This window comes from Rhincodon typus, chromosome 12, assembly GCF_021869965.1.
Source record: "Rhincodon typus isolate 14 chromosome 12, sRhiTyp1.1, whole genome shotgun sequence".
NCBI classification, from domain to species: domain Eukaryota; kingdom Metazoa; phylum Chordata; class Chondrichthyes; order Orectolobiformes; family Rhincodontidae; genus Rhincodon; species Rhincodon typus.
Window position 1 is genome coordinate 21,228,003 of NC_063343.1, and position 17,161 is coordinate 21,245,163.

General features: G+C 38.9%; 1 protein-coding gene across 1 annotated transcript in view; it reads right to left on the reverse strand.

The window, feature by feature from the left end:
• Window positions 1-6,957: 6,957 nt before the first annotated feature.
• Window positions 6,958-17,161, reverse strand: part of atp6v0e1 (ATPase H+ transporting V0 subunit e1) — a 20,905-nt gene continuing 10,701 nt past the window's right edge. The window contains exons 3-4 of the mRNA XM_048604009.1: window positions 9,581-9,700; window positions 6,958-7,438 (exon numbers count right to left, since the gene is read on the reverse strand). Of these exons, the coding sequence (XP_048459966.1) occupies window positions 9,607-9,700 (94 nt within the window). The 3' untranslated portion in view covers window positions 6,958-7,438; window positions 9,581-9,606. The remainder of the gene's footprint in view (window positions 7,439-9,580; window positions 9,701-17,161) is intronic.

The following is a 17,161-nucleotide window of genomic DNA, read 5'->3' on the forward strand; positions in this document are numbered from 1 at the left end:
CCTGAGAATGTTTCAAACATTTTTGAATTTAAAAAAAGTCCCCCAACTCTGATTTAAAAAAAGACACGCTGTTAGTCTATCAGACTTTTTTTGACAGCTCTTAAATATTCCCACCACCTCGTAGCGGTTAAAATGTTCTAGTGCGTCCCATTGACACTGTAAAGGCAATATTTGCTTGGAAGGTAGCAGCAGAAAATGCTAGTTTATGTGGAGATGCGTGCGCTTTGGTTTCAGGGCAATAGCCTTTGAATTGAATTTTCTATGGGTTTTCCAGCAACTGTAGTATTTCGCCTTTGTAGTGTTTTTTTTGCATGCATTAGGAAGAATTATCACCTTATTCTAAATTTAGGAATATGCCAGTCGTAATCTGATCTGACTCTACAGGAGATGGCTTGGTTTCACCCACCACTCGTTATTTGCTTACCGCCAGCCCTTTCGGCTCCAAGACCACTTTTTCTACAAATTTCATAGAAAACTCCAGAGGATTCCGATTGGCAGGTAGTGGAAGAGCCTGCATGCTGCAGAGCACACGCTGCGGCTGGAGACCATGATCTGAACCTATTAAAGCCGTCGGGGAATACCCCGCTTGAAATTGGGAGATTGACATCCTTACTACCACTCAGAACCAATATTACATTAATCGTGGATAGTAGGAACTGCAGATGCTGGAGAATCCGAGACAAGTTGCAGGGCTGGATGAACACAGCAGGCCAAGCAACATTAATCGTAAAGTGTTATGGACCAGATCAGGCGCCCTCAAAATATTTTAAGAACGTACCCCATACCCTAACTTTTTCTTATTTTAAAGTTAGATGTGAAATGCGTGTTCCAGATGTGGTGCGACTGGTCAAACTACTGAACGTTAAGCAAACACAATTTATTTAAACACTATAGTTAAAGCACAAACAAAAGAAAGAGGGATTTAGCCATTGGAAAACAGACAGGGTAGATCCACGTCTGCAACTACTCTTCCCCACAGTCATGGAGTGCTCACTTCAGAGCACTGAAGTACCACCAGCAGTACCTTCAAAACATCCTCCAAATCCAGTGGCAAGAAAGGCAGCCCAGCAAGAATATCTGCAAAGCCAAGATACTCAACTTGAGCCACTGATCACTCAAATCCAGTTCTGCAGGCCAGGACATGTATGCCTGGCAGCAGACTCCCAAAGCAACTGCTCTGTTCAGAACTTCGTCTGCAGGAGGACAGTGAATTAGGGATGCCCTCAAAGCAATCCTGAAAAGATCAAATATCCTCATTAAGTCATGGAAATCCCTGGCTAATGATCCACTAGAATATAGCAGCTTAGTAATGGAACTCAAAAACTAAATCAAGACACCCCCAGATCATAGAACCCACCCCTATATTTACTGTTCACAAAGCAATTTGGGGTCACATGGTTTTGGGTGAGCCCATTTGGCTAATACTAGAATATACATGAGGTAAAAGTTTATGAACCAGAGAACCTTCAGGGAACATTATTTGCTCAAAAATGTAGCTCCTCATTCAGGACAGCCATTAGTAAATGAGGACCTATGTTCAACCAACGTTGGACGTACTAGAACATCTACTGAATGTACTAAAAGATCTTCTGTCGTATTGTTTATATTGAGTCAAGGATCAAAATAAATGTTATGTCAAACCACGTGGAACTGTGATAATTGATTTTTCAAGGAGCTAAAAAAGAAATGTTTTTTCCGTGTAATTTTTAAATTAAAAATGTTATTTACCCAAAATAAGAGTGTTAAATTATTTTTTGGGTAATGGTTAATATTAAGTTTGGAAATCTTACAGGAAATTAAATATTTTCCATTCAATAACAACTAATTAGTATTTTCACTCACTGCATTGACAGGTAATAATTTGCAAATAAATGCTAACATACAATTCCGTTAGCTTGATATTCTTTCTGCAGTTAGTGTTAGACTTTATTTGAAAGATTACTGGAAAATCAAGTTAATAATTCAGTCCATATTCAAAAAAAATTGTTACACACACAATTTATATTTTCCATTCAACTTTAGCCTCATTAGAATCCCTACTATATGTTCAGTGGTGATAGTTGTATTTGTTTCCTGTCCTATTTTGCCCCCTGATTCTTTAATATTTTTGGAGTAATATTAGTGTCTTCTACCATGAAAGATGATGCAAAGTATTTATTTGACTCCTCTGCCATTTCCAAGGACCTCATTAGTTCCCCAGCCTCATTATCTGAGGGGCCTATTATCCACTTTGGCCTCTCTCTTACTTTTTAATATTTGAAGTAGCTTATCCTGTTTATTTTCTTTTCTGTTTTGGTCATTTTTTGTTAGGTTGTTAACACTTTCCAAATCCTTGGCTCACTAACAATGGTTGCCACATTGTACAATTTACTTTTAATTTGATGCTATCCTTAAGCCCCTGGTTAATTTCTTTTGGTTTATTCTCTTCCTAAAATATCTTTGCTGTGAATCATGAACTACTTTCTCCAACATTTGTCATTGTTTCTCAACTGCCTTTATTGGTAAACTCTTTTCCCAGTCAACTCAAAACAACTCTGTCCTCATTTCTTCGTATTTACCCTTATTTAAGTTTAGCACAGTGGTTACTAACTCTAGTTTCTCAAACGGAATGCTAAATTCTACCTGATGGTCACTGTCTATGAATAGATCTTTTACTCCAAGATCTTCCATTTGACTTTCCCAATCTACAAGATTAAAGTTAACCACAGTCAATGTACTCCCCCTTTTTGCCTTATCTTCTGATTTATTCTTGGCCACATGGTGGCTCAGTGGTTAGCAGTGCTGCCTAACAGTAACAAGGACCGATGTTCGATTCCACCCTCACGCAACTGTCTGTATTAGTTTCCTCTTGGTGCTCCAGTTTCCTCCCACATTCCAAAAATGTGCAGGTTAGGTGGATGGGCTACACTAGGCTACCCATTGTGTCCAGGGATGTGTAGGCTATGTGGATTAACCATGGGAAATACAGGGTTACAGAGAAGGGGTAGGTCTGGTTGGAATGCTCTTTGAAGGGTCAGTGTGGACTTGATGGGCTGAATGGCCTGCTTCAACACTGTAGGAATTCTATGATTCTACAGTACTGCTGCTAGGGGGGTGCTTAGACTACTTCCAATGTCATCTTCCTATTGTTATTTCTTACTTTCGCCCATATGAATTCTACATTTTCAAATCCAAGATCATTTCTGGATATTGTACTCATGTCATCTCACCCCATTACCTTTCTTTCCTGCCTCTCCTTTTGAAATGTCACATTCCCCTGAATATTTAGTTCACAACTTTGATCTCCTTGTAACCATATCTCTGTAATGGTTGTAAAATCATACCCATTAACCTCTATTCATTTAATTTGCTCCAAGTGCTACGTACATTCAAGTAAGGAGTTATTAATTTTGCCTTTTTGCTATAATATTTCCCCTATGACCCTATGGTCGAAGAGTGGCAGATGGGGTTTAATTTAGATAAATGTGGGGTGTTGCATTTTGAAAAAGCAAATCAGGGCAGGACTTATACACTTTATGGTAGGGTCCTGGGAAGTGTGGCTGAGCAAACAGGCCTTGGAGTGCAGGTTCACAATTCATTGAAAGTGAAGTCCCAGGTAGACAAGATAGTGAAGGCAGCATTTAATACGCTTGCCTTTATTGGTCAGTGCATTGAGTTGAGGAATTGGGAAGTCATGTTGCGGCTTTACAGGACATTAGTAGGCCACTGTCGGAATACTGTGTTCTTCCGGTCTCCCTGCTATATGAAGGATGTCGTGAAACTTGAAAGGGCTCAGAAAAGATTTACAAGGATATTGCCGGGGTTGGAGGGTTTGAACTACAGGGAGAGACTGAACAGGCTGGGGCTATCTTCCCTGGAACATCTGAGGCTGAGGGGTGACCTTATAGAAGTTTATAAAAGCATGAGTGGCATGGGATAGGGTGAATGGCCAAGGTCTTTTCTCCAGGCTAGGGGAATCCAAAACTAGAGGGCATAGGTTAAAGGTGGGATGGGTACATTTAAAAGGGACCCAATAGCAACTTTTTAAAAATGCAGAAGGTGGTCCATGTATGGAATGAAATGCCGGTGAAAGCTGGTAGTTACAATGTTTATAAGATATGTGGAGGGGTATATGAATAGGAAGAGTTTGTACGGTCATGGGCCAGATGCTGGCAAATGGGACTAGATTAATTTAGGATATCTAGTGCACATGGATGAGTTGGACCAAAATATCTGTTTTAATGCTATACAGCTATACGATGCTATTTGGTGCTATTTTTCTATGTTTGTATATTGTCATTTCCTTTCGGACTCTGGTATCGTTATCCAAATAGCTGCCCTTCAACGCTGCCATATCGTTTTGCTTTGTAAGTATACATTTCCCTCTCTCCCAAAGCCTCAACTTCTAATCAGCTTAAAGCCCTCCCCACAAACTTAGTTATTCAATTCACCGTCACAATATGATCCAAGTGAAGCCTGCCCCACCTGAACAATTCCCTTCTACCCAGTACTTGTCAGTATTTGTTCATGGAAAGTGTCACTGGCTAGGCCACCATTTATTGCCATTCTGAAATTGCCCAGAGGGCAGTTAAGAGTCAATCACATTCCTGTGAGTGAGGAGTCACACATAAGCCAGATGAAGATGGGACAGCAGTTTCCTTCCCTAGTTAACCAGGTGGGTTTTCTGAGAATCAACATTGGTTTTAATAATCATCATTATCATCAGAGTCTTAATTCCAGATTTTTATTGAATTCAAATTCCACAATGTGCCATGGTGGGATTTGTTCTGGGGACCTGGGTGTCTGAACTAATAATCTTGTGATAATACCACTACACCATTTTGTCCTTTCTAAAAAAAAAAGCAAGATAAATCCATGATCTGAAACCCATTCCACCCACACCAGGCTTTGAGCGACACATTTAATTCCCTAACTTGAATGGCCATTTAAAATACATAGCTTGATCAAGCAGAATCAACATGGTTTCATAAAAGGGAATCATGCCTGTCAAATTTACTAGAATTCTTGGAGAAGGTAGCAAACAGAATGAATGAAGGGGAAGTAGTAGATGTACTATATTTTGATCTTTCTGAAGGTATCACATATCAGGCTACCTGAGATGAGAGCTCATGGTGTTGGAGATCATATATTAGCATGGATTGAGGATTGGCTAGCTAATATATGACAAGAGTTGTGAAAGGGGCACATTTTTAGGACGACAACCTTTAACTAGTGGTGTGGCATAGGGATCAATGCTGGGGCTATAATCATTTACAATTTATATTAATTAATTAGGCAAGGAAAGCAAATGTACTATAGCCAAATTTGTGGATGACAAAAATAGTTGGAAAGCAAATGGTGAGGATGAAGGGCCTGTAGATGGATAGAGATAGGTTAAGCCAGTGGGCTAACACTTGGCAGATGATAAATAATGTGGAAAAATGTGAAGTTATCCACTTTTACAGGAAGGAGATGAGCTCCATATCATTTAAATAGAGAAAAACTGCAGAAAACTATGAGGGAGGTATTTGGGAGTCCTTATCCATGACTCAAAAAAGCTAATATCCAAGTTCAGTAGGTAATATGGATGGCAAATTGAGTGTTGGGCTTTACTTCAAAGGCATAGGGGTATAAAAGTAGGGAGACTTGGTTAAAAGCGTACAAGGTACTAATCAGATCAGAAGAAAAGACCAAGGATACTGTGAACAGTTCTGGACCCCTCATTCTACAGAAAAGGTTCATTGGACTGATAACAGGCATGGAGGGACTGTCTTATGAGTAGAAGTTGAGTAGGTTTTTTTTCCCTTTATTCATTCATGGGAGGAGGGTGTCGCTGGCTAGGCAGCATTCATTGACCATCCCTAATTGCCCAGAGGACAGTTACAAGTCAACCACATTGCTGTGGGTCTGGAGTCACACGTAGGCCAGACCAGGTAAGGATGGCAGTTTCCTTCCCTAAAAAAGGACATGAACCAGATGGGTTTTTCCAACAATCGATAATGGATTCACGGTCATCATTAGACTCTTAGTTCCAGATATTTATTGAATTCAAATTCCATCATGTGCCGTGGCGGGATTCGAACCCGGGTCCCCAGAACATTATCTGAGTCTCTGGCTTAACAGTCCAGCAATTGGGTTGGGTCTGTACTGATTGGAATTTACTAGAATGAGGTGCAACCTTATTGAAACATCTAAAATGTTTTTTGTAGGACTTGTAGGTAGATGTGGAAAGGTTGTTTCCCCACTGTGGTAAGAGTTTAGGACCACAGGGCATAATATCAGAATAAGGGGTCACATTTTTAAGACAGATAAAGGAGAAATGTCTTCTTTCAGAGGGTAGTGAACATGTAGAATTCTTTACCACAGAGGGCTGTCAAGGCTGGGTCATTGAGACAGACAGATTTTTTAAATCTGCAAGGCAAATCAGCAGGGAAGTGGAGTTGAGGAATATCAGATCAGTCATGATCTTATTGAATGGTGGAGCAGGTGGTTGGTTGAATGGCCTACCTCTGCTCCTGAGTGTTAACGGTCTTAATTGCTTTTTTTTCCTACAAGCACAATAACTTCCAAGTTCTTATTCCAGTCACAGAATGTACTCTCTTTGCAACAGTAACCAATAGTGCTATTCATGTCAGAAGCACATGACCATCCTTCCTGAATTTCTGTATAATTTTAATTCCACAATACTTAAGTGTTCTTCCAAAGACAAGCACAATATTGAACAAAAGCCATTTGTTACAATAGTTCAGATAGGGCATGAGGTTTCAGTTTCCTTTCTCAAACAAATGGTCATAATAACAACCACAAGCTTAAATCTGATGTTATTTCCGCACCAAATAACAGCAAGATTACAAGTATATTTTTAAGATTACTATAGCTCCTTAATTAAATGAAATGGGTTTACAATACAAAAACCAGATGCTTGCTAAAGTTAAGCTATAAATGTTTTAGAGGAAAAAAGTGAGATATAGCCTTAACCAGAGCTTTCATCAAGTATTTATTAAATTATCAGGATCAGATTTTGAAATGTGACTTTAGTAAGAAAACAGAAGGCAAGAAATACAAAAGCAGTACATATCTGCTCCAACTAGATCTGCATTATTCACATTGCCGTACACAGGTTAGTACAAAAATAAGACCCCACAAAATAAACACAAAATATATTATTTCCCCTCAGTGGCACATTCTGATGATTTCTCTTTACATACAAGTGTCATAAAATTGTAGAACATTTAAGGCACAGTCAAGCTTCCAATATATTGCTAAATATTCACACTTGTTAGTTTTATTACTTTAAACTCCAAGAATCAATTCCAATTCATGCATTATAAACCAGAACGCAAAATTTTCAAAAATCCACCACTGTTGAATGCCATTTGGAAAAGTTCCATGTAAGAAAGCTGCTCATGTACAAAGGAAATGAATCATCTGCAGCAATTTTAAAAGGTATCTTCCTTCTCTGTAAAAACAGATTATATAAAGCATAAATAAACATCCACAGAGCAGATCCAAATATTTTCATAGCTTAAAAATACAATTTTTGGGCCATTAATTCCAATTTTTTAATTTAAAAGAATTGTTGACTGACAAAATGAGACTGACAATTACTACTTCTGCTTCCAAAACAGCAATGACCAAAGGCTTCAAATACTTGCCCCATGAATCCACTCAAATTGATATTTTTCGATACTAAGAGAAACTTAAGCAATTTTCACTCCAGAAACAGCTATGGAATACCGAGTTATATTAACGGGAAATACTTCGCAAAAGCATTAAATACAGCACTTGGTTTTCAGTCTAATAGTCTAAGCCATGGAGAACAATTAGCAACATTAGAACATGCTGTACTGGTCTGCCATAAATTACATATTTTATACAAAACCATTATATAAACATAACTCAGTTTAAAAAAGTGGTTCTGTTCACTACTTTTAGTTATTCTGAGTTGTAATTTTGCATAACTCCCCAGATATCTTGCACAGTCACATTTTACATGGAAAATTCCGCATCTAATAACTTTAAAACTTGAAGATTGTCCAGAAAAGGTTAGATAGCAGCTCTGCCTCTAAAGAAACTTCTCTCCTCAACTCTTTTCTTGGAATGAAATTTTTGGATTATACAAATATGGTTCAATTGTCTCCCACATATTTGTGGAGGTCAGTGTGGCAAAGTGAGTGCACAAACCATGTTAAGTGTGTGTTCTGGCAGAACATGCCTTATGCTCACATGTCCTAATATTTTTGGGAAAAATTTAAACAGAAATGAAATGCTGTGGTCTGAAGCACTGCTACTTTTTTCTCCCCAAGTAACGTAGCACATAGTTGGTATTTTCTTCATTCCAACACACATCCCCAACTTAAAAATAAAATTACTATTCCAGCTATTCAAACAAAGTGTATAATAAAATATCAAAGCATTACACAAAGATGTTACATAAATGTATTAATGAAGGAAATGCAACATGATGCATGGTCAGTTGATCACAAACTTGATCAAAGACATGAGTTTTAAAGATACTGCCTCCTGAACATCTACCCCACTGTGACCTCATTCCAAGGTTTGAAAATGCTTGAGAACCCTCAGTGAGCACTGGAGATAGTGAAGGCCAGTTAAAACTTGGTCCAAACTCCATGACAGTCATTACCACCTTGGATCTTTTGACCCAACTTGGAGTCCTAGCTACTATTCTGGGAAACCCTGTTTAAAGAAATGTGGAGAAGTTTGGGAAGAGAATAACATTTTAGGACCTAGATAGCTTAAAATTCAAATCATAAATCAATAGAAACAGAGTCCGCAAGAGATCAGGGAAAGAAGGAGCACAAATATTTTGAAGAGTTATCTCGGAGGGCACGCGAGAGTGAGCAAGGGAAACGTCGGGGTGGTGTTCTCATGTATCTGCTATCCTTGTTCTAGTAGTTGGCAGTGCTCAAGGGTGTCAAAGGTGCCATCTAAAAACAGCCTTGATGAATTTCTGCACAGGCCCTTGCACGTGGTACACTAAGCTGCTACTGAGTGGACGATCATAGATGTTGTAGGTATTTTCTTATCAGAGATGTTATTACACATCTCTGGAGCAGGTGCAATTGGCTCCTGGCTCAAGAGTAGGGAGGGACACTGTCAGTGCACTGCAAAACCCTTTATGGATGTTGCATCCAGGAACAAATACACATCCCACCAATTCCATTCCATTTTGAAGTTAAAATAGATTGTTTAAAAGCATAACGATTTGCAAAACCAGACATTCATTACATCTCCCTACAAAACCTTTCGACTAACTGCCCAACTGCAGTCAAACATGCTCTTGCTATTGGCTACAGGAGGGCATCTTGCACTTTCTCCCCAGTAAAACAACTGGGGGGACATCCCACCCCCTTTAAGCAAACCACCAGGGCTTGTTATTAATCAGTATTCAAAAGGTTTTCAATTTAAATATCTAAAAGCTTAGGCTAGTTTCATCCAAATACAAAAAAAATACAAAACTAGTTCATCAAACAAATGCCAAGGTCACTCTGTTCAGATATACTGGTACTGTACATGCTGAATAAACTACATCTTCTAAAAGCATAAAACTGTGAAATAAAGCAGTTCCACAAACACTCACCTGATCAAAGATATTTGCTGTCAGATTCAAGGCCATTGGAAGCGCAAGTACCATATTGTTTCATTTTTCAATTGTGGACCAAAGAGGGGGTTTAATTGGGACAGGATTGCAATCAGCCAGCTGAAAAACCAAAAAAAAAGTAAAAGTAAAAGTAAAAGTAATTTAACAGCCACATTTGAGAAGGAATATTTTCAAGCTGTTTCAAAGGATCACCCACTTTAAATGATGAAATTGTCTATAATCTAGGGCATTCCAGATTAGTTTATCAGATACATACTGCAGGATTTTGATGCAGTGATAGTGTTTCTATCTTTGACCGAAAAGGCCTAGGATACAAGTGCTCTCTGCTTCAGACGTGTGTAATAACATCCAAACAAGATAATTAGTAAGTATCAGTTCAACAATACCAAAATGGCCACTGTACAAAATTCAGTTATACTGTCTTCTGGTTGCAAGACTCCAAATACTTAAAAGGATACCAGACAACATACATTTCTATTACTCAGTACGGCAATGCAATGAAATGAAATGAAATCAAACAGATTACGACACATTGCTGGTAACAAATCGTGAAAATTTGTTGTTGTTACAAGTGGTAAAGGATAAAGTGAAATGTGATGCTTTGAACGTCAGGGTACTGATGTCATAAATCAGCACTGATCTCAATTCTTTTTTAAAGTAATTAATGGGATGTAGGCATTATTGGCTAGGTCAGCATTAATTGTTATATTCACCATATAGTAAATAGTACAGATTTCCACTTTTTTAAAAATACAAGTTCTTTATAAAAATATTTACAAACTCATGTAGATTAAGCCAAGATCACCATTTCCCTGGGGACAGATTTCATGATGCCTGTCACCCCACCTCAGCACGCACACATGCCTAGTCCCAACATCCCTCTCAAATCCATATATACCAATACTTCTACTTCGCAGTAGTCTCATTTCCCAACTTCCCTCCTCTTACTCAATGCCCCCATTCTCCTCCCCTCCTTCTGGTCTAGATACCGATACCCATGAGGTACGGCTATTGACCTTAGAGTTAAGGAGATTATAAAACAAACAATAAAGTTGAAGCTACTGCTCTTTTCCTGGCTCCACCATGTAAACCCTCTAATTTACACACACAGGGGGTTCTGCTGTATTGTATGTTCCAGCAAAGCAAATTGGCTATAACATGACTGATGAATTGGGGAATGCTATTTCTAAAACACAAACTTGGGTTGGCTATAACGCGATTTCATCGGCAACCTTATTGTTTATGTTTTGGAAGATGTTTTTGAAATGTATTGCAGGAAAAAGAAATTTGGATTTCAAAATTCTCCTCATCCTGGATAATGCACCAAGCCATTCTTCCACAAAAAGATAAGTGCTATTTCTACGCCCAAACGCAACCACTCTCCCTCAGCCCATTGGCCAGGGTGTAATAGCAGCTTTTAAAGCTTATTATTTAGGGCATACATTTAAGAGGCTGATTGTAGTCACGGAGGGGGATAAGGACAGTGTTCTTCAATTTTGGAAAAGCTTTAACATCAAGAATGCAATTGACATTATCATGGAGGCCTGGGGTGATGTCAGTAAGGACTGCATGCATGCAGTCTGGCAGAAGTTTCTCCCAGATTTTTTTTTAAGATTTTAAAACCTTTGATCCATCAGAGGAGCTTGCAAGAATCAAAGAACATCGTGTCAATCTTGCAAAGCAAGTCGGATTTGAAGAAGTGGAAAGTGAGGATGTTGAAGAGCTGCTGGAGTCCCACTGTGAAGATTTCTCTACAGCTGATCTACAACTTGTTGCTGAGGGGGAAACAGAAGCCAGAGATGAAGATGAAGTCGTCCAGGATGCAGCACCACGAGAGATTTCCAATTCGGTTTTGTCTTCTATCCTGAGGGAAATTGAGAAGCAGTTGCAGCTCTTAGAGGACAACGATTACAATGCAGAACGCAGCAGGGTAGCAATTCGTGGAATAAGATTTGACACCCTATGAACAGCTTCTTCACGAAAGCAGAAAAAGGGCAAAGCAGCAAAAGCAACATTTTTTAAGCCGACCCCCAAGAGTCAGGAGACAATGAACCACAGCCATCCACTTCTGGGATGATGATGACAACGATGACGCTCAGCCCCAGCAACCTCAAAACCTCAAAACCTCCACCCTCATCAAGTCACCTTGACATTTTTTCAAGATCAGGCATTAAATTTAGTTTCATTTCATTATTAGATAGGAATTAAACACTTATTCATACTACACTATCCTGTGTGTTAGGTTTTTGAGTGGTTTTTAAGAGATGAGTGCTTTTTTTGGTGGTCTGCCCCAAACCCTGCTTTTTCCATAGGCCCCACTATTTTTATAGTGTGATTTTCTATAACATGATATTGTGCAGGAAAGCAACCATGGCATTACAGCAGAACCCCCTGTACTTGGCCAGTGAGAATGACACATTCTAATCTTCAGCTGCACCAAGTCAAAGCACAAATATTCTCAGAATGCATTGCTGGGGCAACAGCATATGACTCAATGTCCACCTTGTGCTGATTGGCAGAATTGATCAATGATCTAGGGCTGTCCCAGAGACTTTGGATTGGGATGTTCCCCCTCCACAGTCACTGTTGTGGAACAGGTGCTTTTAGCCTCAAATGTGACTTGCACACTCCATCATGGTCACGAGCCACAATTTGAGAACATGGAGTGGAGATTCGAGAGTTTGGTTTATCAGGATGTTTCAAGGTGTAATGAGAAAAAAATGAAACAACGTAAAGATTTCCAGATTAAAAACTGAAAGAACTGCAGATGCTGTAAATCAGGAACAAAAACAAGTTGCTGGAAAAGCTCAGCAGCTCTGGCAGCATCTGTGAAGAAAAATCAGTGTTAATGTTTCAGATCCTGTGACCCTTCCTGTTCTGAGGAAGGGTCACAGGACCCGAAACATTAACTCTAATTTTTTTTCTTCACAGATGCTGCCAGACCTGCTGAGCTTTTCAAGCGTCTTGTGTTTTTATAAAGATTTCCAGAGTTCACAGCATAATAGCTGAAGCTTTGTTGAGATGGGGAATAACAAGGAGGATGGGAAACATGATTTCTTTCAATCCAGGTAGATTTTATGTGAAATCACTGGTTTGCTTGGGGTTAGCTACTAATAGCCATGACTATGACAGATGATACTGGAGTGTTGTGCCAGATTAGGATGGAATTAAGTTTAGCTCTATCTTCCCATAATCAAGTAGTTTGCTGGTTTGAAACAATTCGAATTCACTTGTTTGAGCCTATGTCAGAGATTAAAAGGTGGCATACACATGTTCCATCATGAATAAATATTTTCAGGAGGTGGCAATTGGAAATTAGAAAAAGAAAAAGGACTTGCATTTATGGACTGCCTTTGTGACATTAGGAAGTCTAATCATTATGGCAAGAGAAGGAAACAGCAGACAATTTATCTCCAGTAAGGATCTGCAATGAATCAAGGACGAGGGAACCTATCCGTAAATAGCCCATGGAAGCCTTCATGGTTGTTTAACTTCTCATCTTAGAGAGCATTTGGAGAATGCAGCATTCCATGTGTGAATTAATTATTCCAAAATCTGACCCACTAGACAGTTTTACCAACTGAGTGAAGGGTGATACTCAAATGGGACAGGACAGAACAGAATTTCAAGCACTTCCATTATAGTAATGCAGCAGATCGTATCTTCTCTAAAGCAGCTTAGAAAGGCATGATCAGTGTTACCTTTTCCCTAGTATATTTGTGGATATGGGCATCAATGGTGGGACCAGGATTTATTATCCATCCCTAATTGGCCATGTGATGAATTCCATTTCCAGCATTCTGTAAGGGGTCTTACTACTAGCATATATTTTTAAAATTCACAGATTTCCAATAACTGCACAATTTTTGCAGTTATTTCAGTATAGTCAGATCTTTGTTGACCAGCATGGGCTGAACTAGTGACCTTCTGTTCTATAAATATTTGTTGAGTCAGAGAGACAGAGTCAGGCAGAGCCACTTCTAGATCCTGCTATAATGTGTCTTCATTCATTCTCTCTATTCTGATCAATTAGAGCTAACGTTTGTACAGTCTCAAATCTGGTTACACTGTCTCTCCAAATTGGCAATCTTTTCATCACCACTGCATAAAATCATACAACTGCGATTTAACACAGGGGGTGTAATTCTAGTGCAGCTGACACAATCGCTTGGTTTCAAAGTCTTTAGGTAAAATAGTAATTTCAGTGCTTTTGGAAACCCTTATGGAATATACAATACTTGCCTCAAATTAGTGATCGTGATCATGGCCAGTACTTATGTTTTTTAAAAATATATTTTATACCTGGACCTTTTCATGGAGTGAAAGAGTCAGATGATTAAAGTCAAATTTGACAGACCATATTTACCACTACTGCAACAACTTAAATCTAGCTTAGACATACTACTGGAGTTAAAGAAAACGGGAACATTCTTGACCTCAAAGCACAAGTGTATGCAGTTATTTGACCCTAATTCATAGCACAAGAAGACACTATAAAAAGTGTTGGATACTGCAATGTTGGAATCCACATGTTGTTTAACTCATTTGAATTCATTAACAAAACCAGAAGACGACTGCCCAGATTCTAATGATTTTGTAAATAACATTGACAAACAGACTGTTGAACAGGAGTGTCTTGTTTGAGTTTTTCAATGGCCACTGTCCACCTCAGGTAATCAATTGCTGTTTCTTGGCCACTTCCTATTTCACCATAAATAGTTCTACTGTACAGGTCATTAACTTTTCCAAAAATGCCAAGGAAAAGATTTCACAATGACCACACAAAGTAAATCATTGTGTTTTACAATACTTGGAACATTGAGCAGCCCTTATCTTTTCCATCTCCCCTTATCGCAGCCCAATCAACCAAAGTCAACAGAATGCAATTTCACGTATTCTGTACGGATTTTGCTTTAGTAACTTCCAGAATAACTACAGTGTAACATCTAGTAATGATGTCATGCTCACTAAATAGGCAAACTTACTGATATTTTCAGCCATATTATTTGTAATTAGAAAACAATTCTTCAGGAAACCCTCCTGTGCAGTGCCATGGAATGTTTTATTATGCCAGAGATTTGATAAGTGCAAGAATTTGATATTATAGCATAATGATACTGAACTACAATTTCTTTTAAATCCACAACCACCACTTTTGTCGGCCCGTCCTGCATTGATTGGTCTGTGTAAGGAGGGGGGGGTCTGATGGCAGGTGATACCTGGCAGATAATAAATGTTGTAGATAGAGCTTTAAACTAATTAGTGGGGAGGCAGGGCACGGGATTTCAGTTGCAAGGAAGTTTAAGAAAAATCAAAAGGAAACAGACGTGCAAAGAGGCCAACAATTAAAAGTGTCAAAAAGAGTGGGCAAAAGCTGACAGATGGAATTAATGTAGCCAAGCGAGGGGGGTCATGTACTTTGGAAGAATCAAAAGGCAGGCCATTATTTAAAGGGAGAGATACTTCCAAATTGTGCGGCACTCAGGGATCAGGGTGCTGAGTGTTAACATGCAGATGTTGCAAGTAATAAAGGCAGCAAAATGGAATTTTGGCCTTTTTGGGAAGTGGTGAGGGGTGTCTGGTCTTCTGTTGGAGTTTAAGAGTAGGGAAGTCTTGTTACAACTGGACACTGTTGGTGGAAAACTGTGCAGAGTTTTAGTCCCCTTACTGAAGAAAGGATATGCTAGCATTGGAAGCAGTTTAAAAAGAGATTCGCTTGGCTGATTATTGGGATAAAGTAATCAAGAACTGTTAAACAAGTTAGGTCTTTATTCATTAGAAATTTAGAAGAATGAAGATGATCTTACATTAAAATATACAAAATTCTAAGGGGGCTTTAGAGTAAGTATGGAGTTATCCACTTGTGGGGCACATCTCAAACTAGGGGACATTACTGCAGAATAAGGGATATTCAAGTAAAACTGAGATATGAAGGTATTTCTTTTCTCAGAGGGTAGTGAATGTCTGGAATTTGGTATCTCAGGAGGCGTGGCAGCTAGATCATGATCTTATAAGAAAGGTGGGGCAGGTTCGAGTGCTGAATGGAGAATTTGGCCAATTTATTATGTTCAACGAGAGGCACATGATGCACTTATAATGGCCAGTCAGTAGTGACAGCAATGCAGAAGGTGGGACTTTGCAGAACTGAAACAAGTGGGGCCAAAGATAACCTCAAGATGTTGTTGTTTCCAGGAATTGATGGGGAGGATGATGATGTCGGGAAGTAGGCGGGGGAGTGGTGGTAATTAGATAATGGAATTGATCAAGAGTACCAAAAATGACTGGGGTTAGTACTTGATATACTTAGAGTTATTGTGCTAAAAAAATGCAATGAATTCAAAATAAAAGCTTTTAGAAAGATTGTAAAGTGATTGACTATAGTGTTAATTCCTATAGATGATAACAGTGCATTACCATGAGGGTCTACACAAAGTAACTCCAATGAGTACACTACCACATAAGTTGAGACTCAAAACTGAAATTCTAAACAAAAATTGTGTAAAAGAAGAAGATTAGGAATATGCCTTTTATGATTGATGCCAAACCAATAACAAGCAGATCTCCAAGAAATGTCATATTCGTCCCTCAGTTAGCATTGAGCCTCAAATACAAACATCTTTTTAACCAAGATGACAATTCTCAGTTAGATTTTTAAGAGTAAGACCATAATCAAGCCACAGACACTTGTCAAAATTGTTATTTATACTCCTGAGCCTATTTCAGGCACACTTCTGATTCTGTTAAAGTTATTGATGAAAGAATTGGAAACCCTATATTTACTGTAGTCTTGCTGTAATACATGCTAATTTAACTACAAATATTTTGCTGTCTGCTTTTAGTCATGTGCTGAGTGGGAAGGTCAGAAACAATGGAGCAGTTGGTATCTCAGTCTTGAGATCAGCCCGTAAAAAGCACCAAATGGGACAAAAGGTAACTGAGCTTATGCAAGAAAGGTTTAAGCCTAGAACCAGCAGAGTACCAAAGAAGAACAGATCGGTGTTAGAATGGTTTATATAACAAATACTGCACAATTGGCTACCCCCAGAAGATGGGAGAAAGGTGGAGAAAATAAAGGCCATAGTGGCCTGGAACTAGAGCAGCAGGCAAAACATTCAAATTAGACAGTGAATTTGGGTTACATGGGCATGTCAATGAGATGACACATCCATATTAAGTTGGGAATAAGAGATAATGCTATGAAAATCCAAATACTGCACTCCTTCAGTTCTGAACTAAATGTGTGAATCTTGGTTTTGGTTCACAGTCAATTATGTTTGTAGGCAGAACAGGTCAGATTTCAAAGTGCTTTGCTGATCAAAATCACTCAGATGTGTTTTACAGCCATTAACCCCCCCATCATAATTCACTCAAATATCAGCACAAGGGAAAAGTAACTATCCTTTCAAATAATCATCTTTGATACCCACAATTCATGAGTGATTGCAGTCACAATCCAGATGCCGAGACAAAACAAGGTGTAGAGCTGGATGAACACAGCAGGCCAAGCAGCATCAGAGGAGCAGGAAAGCCGACGTTTCAGGCCTAGACCCTTCTTCAGAA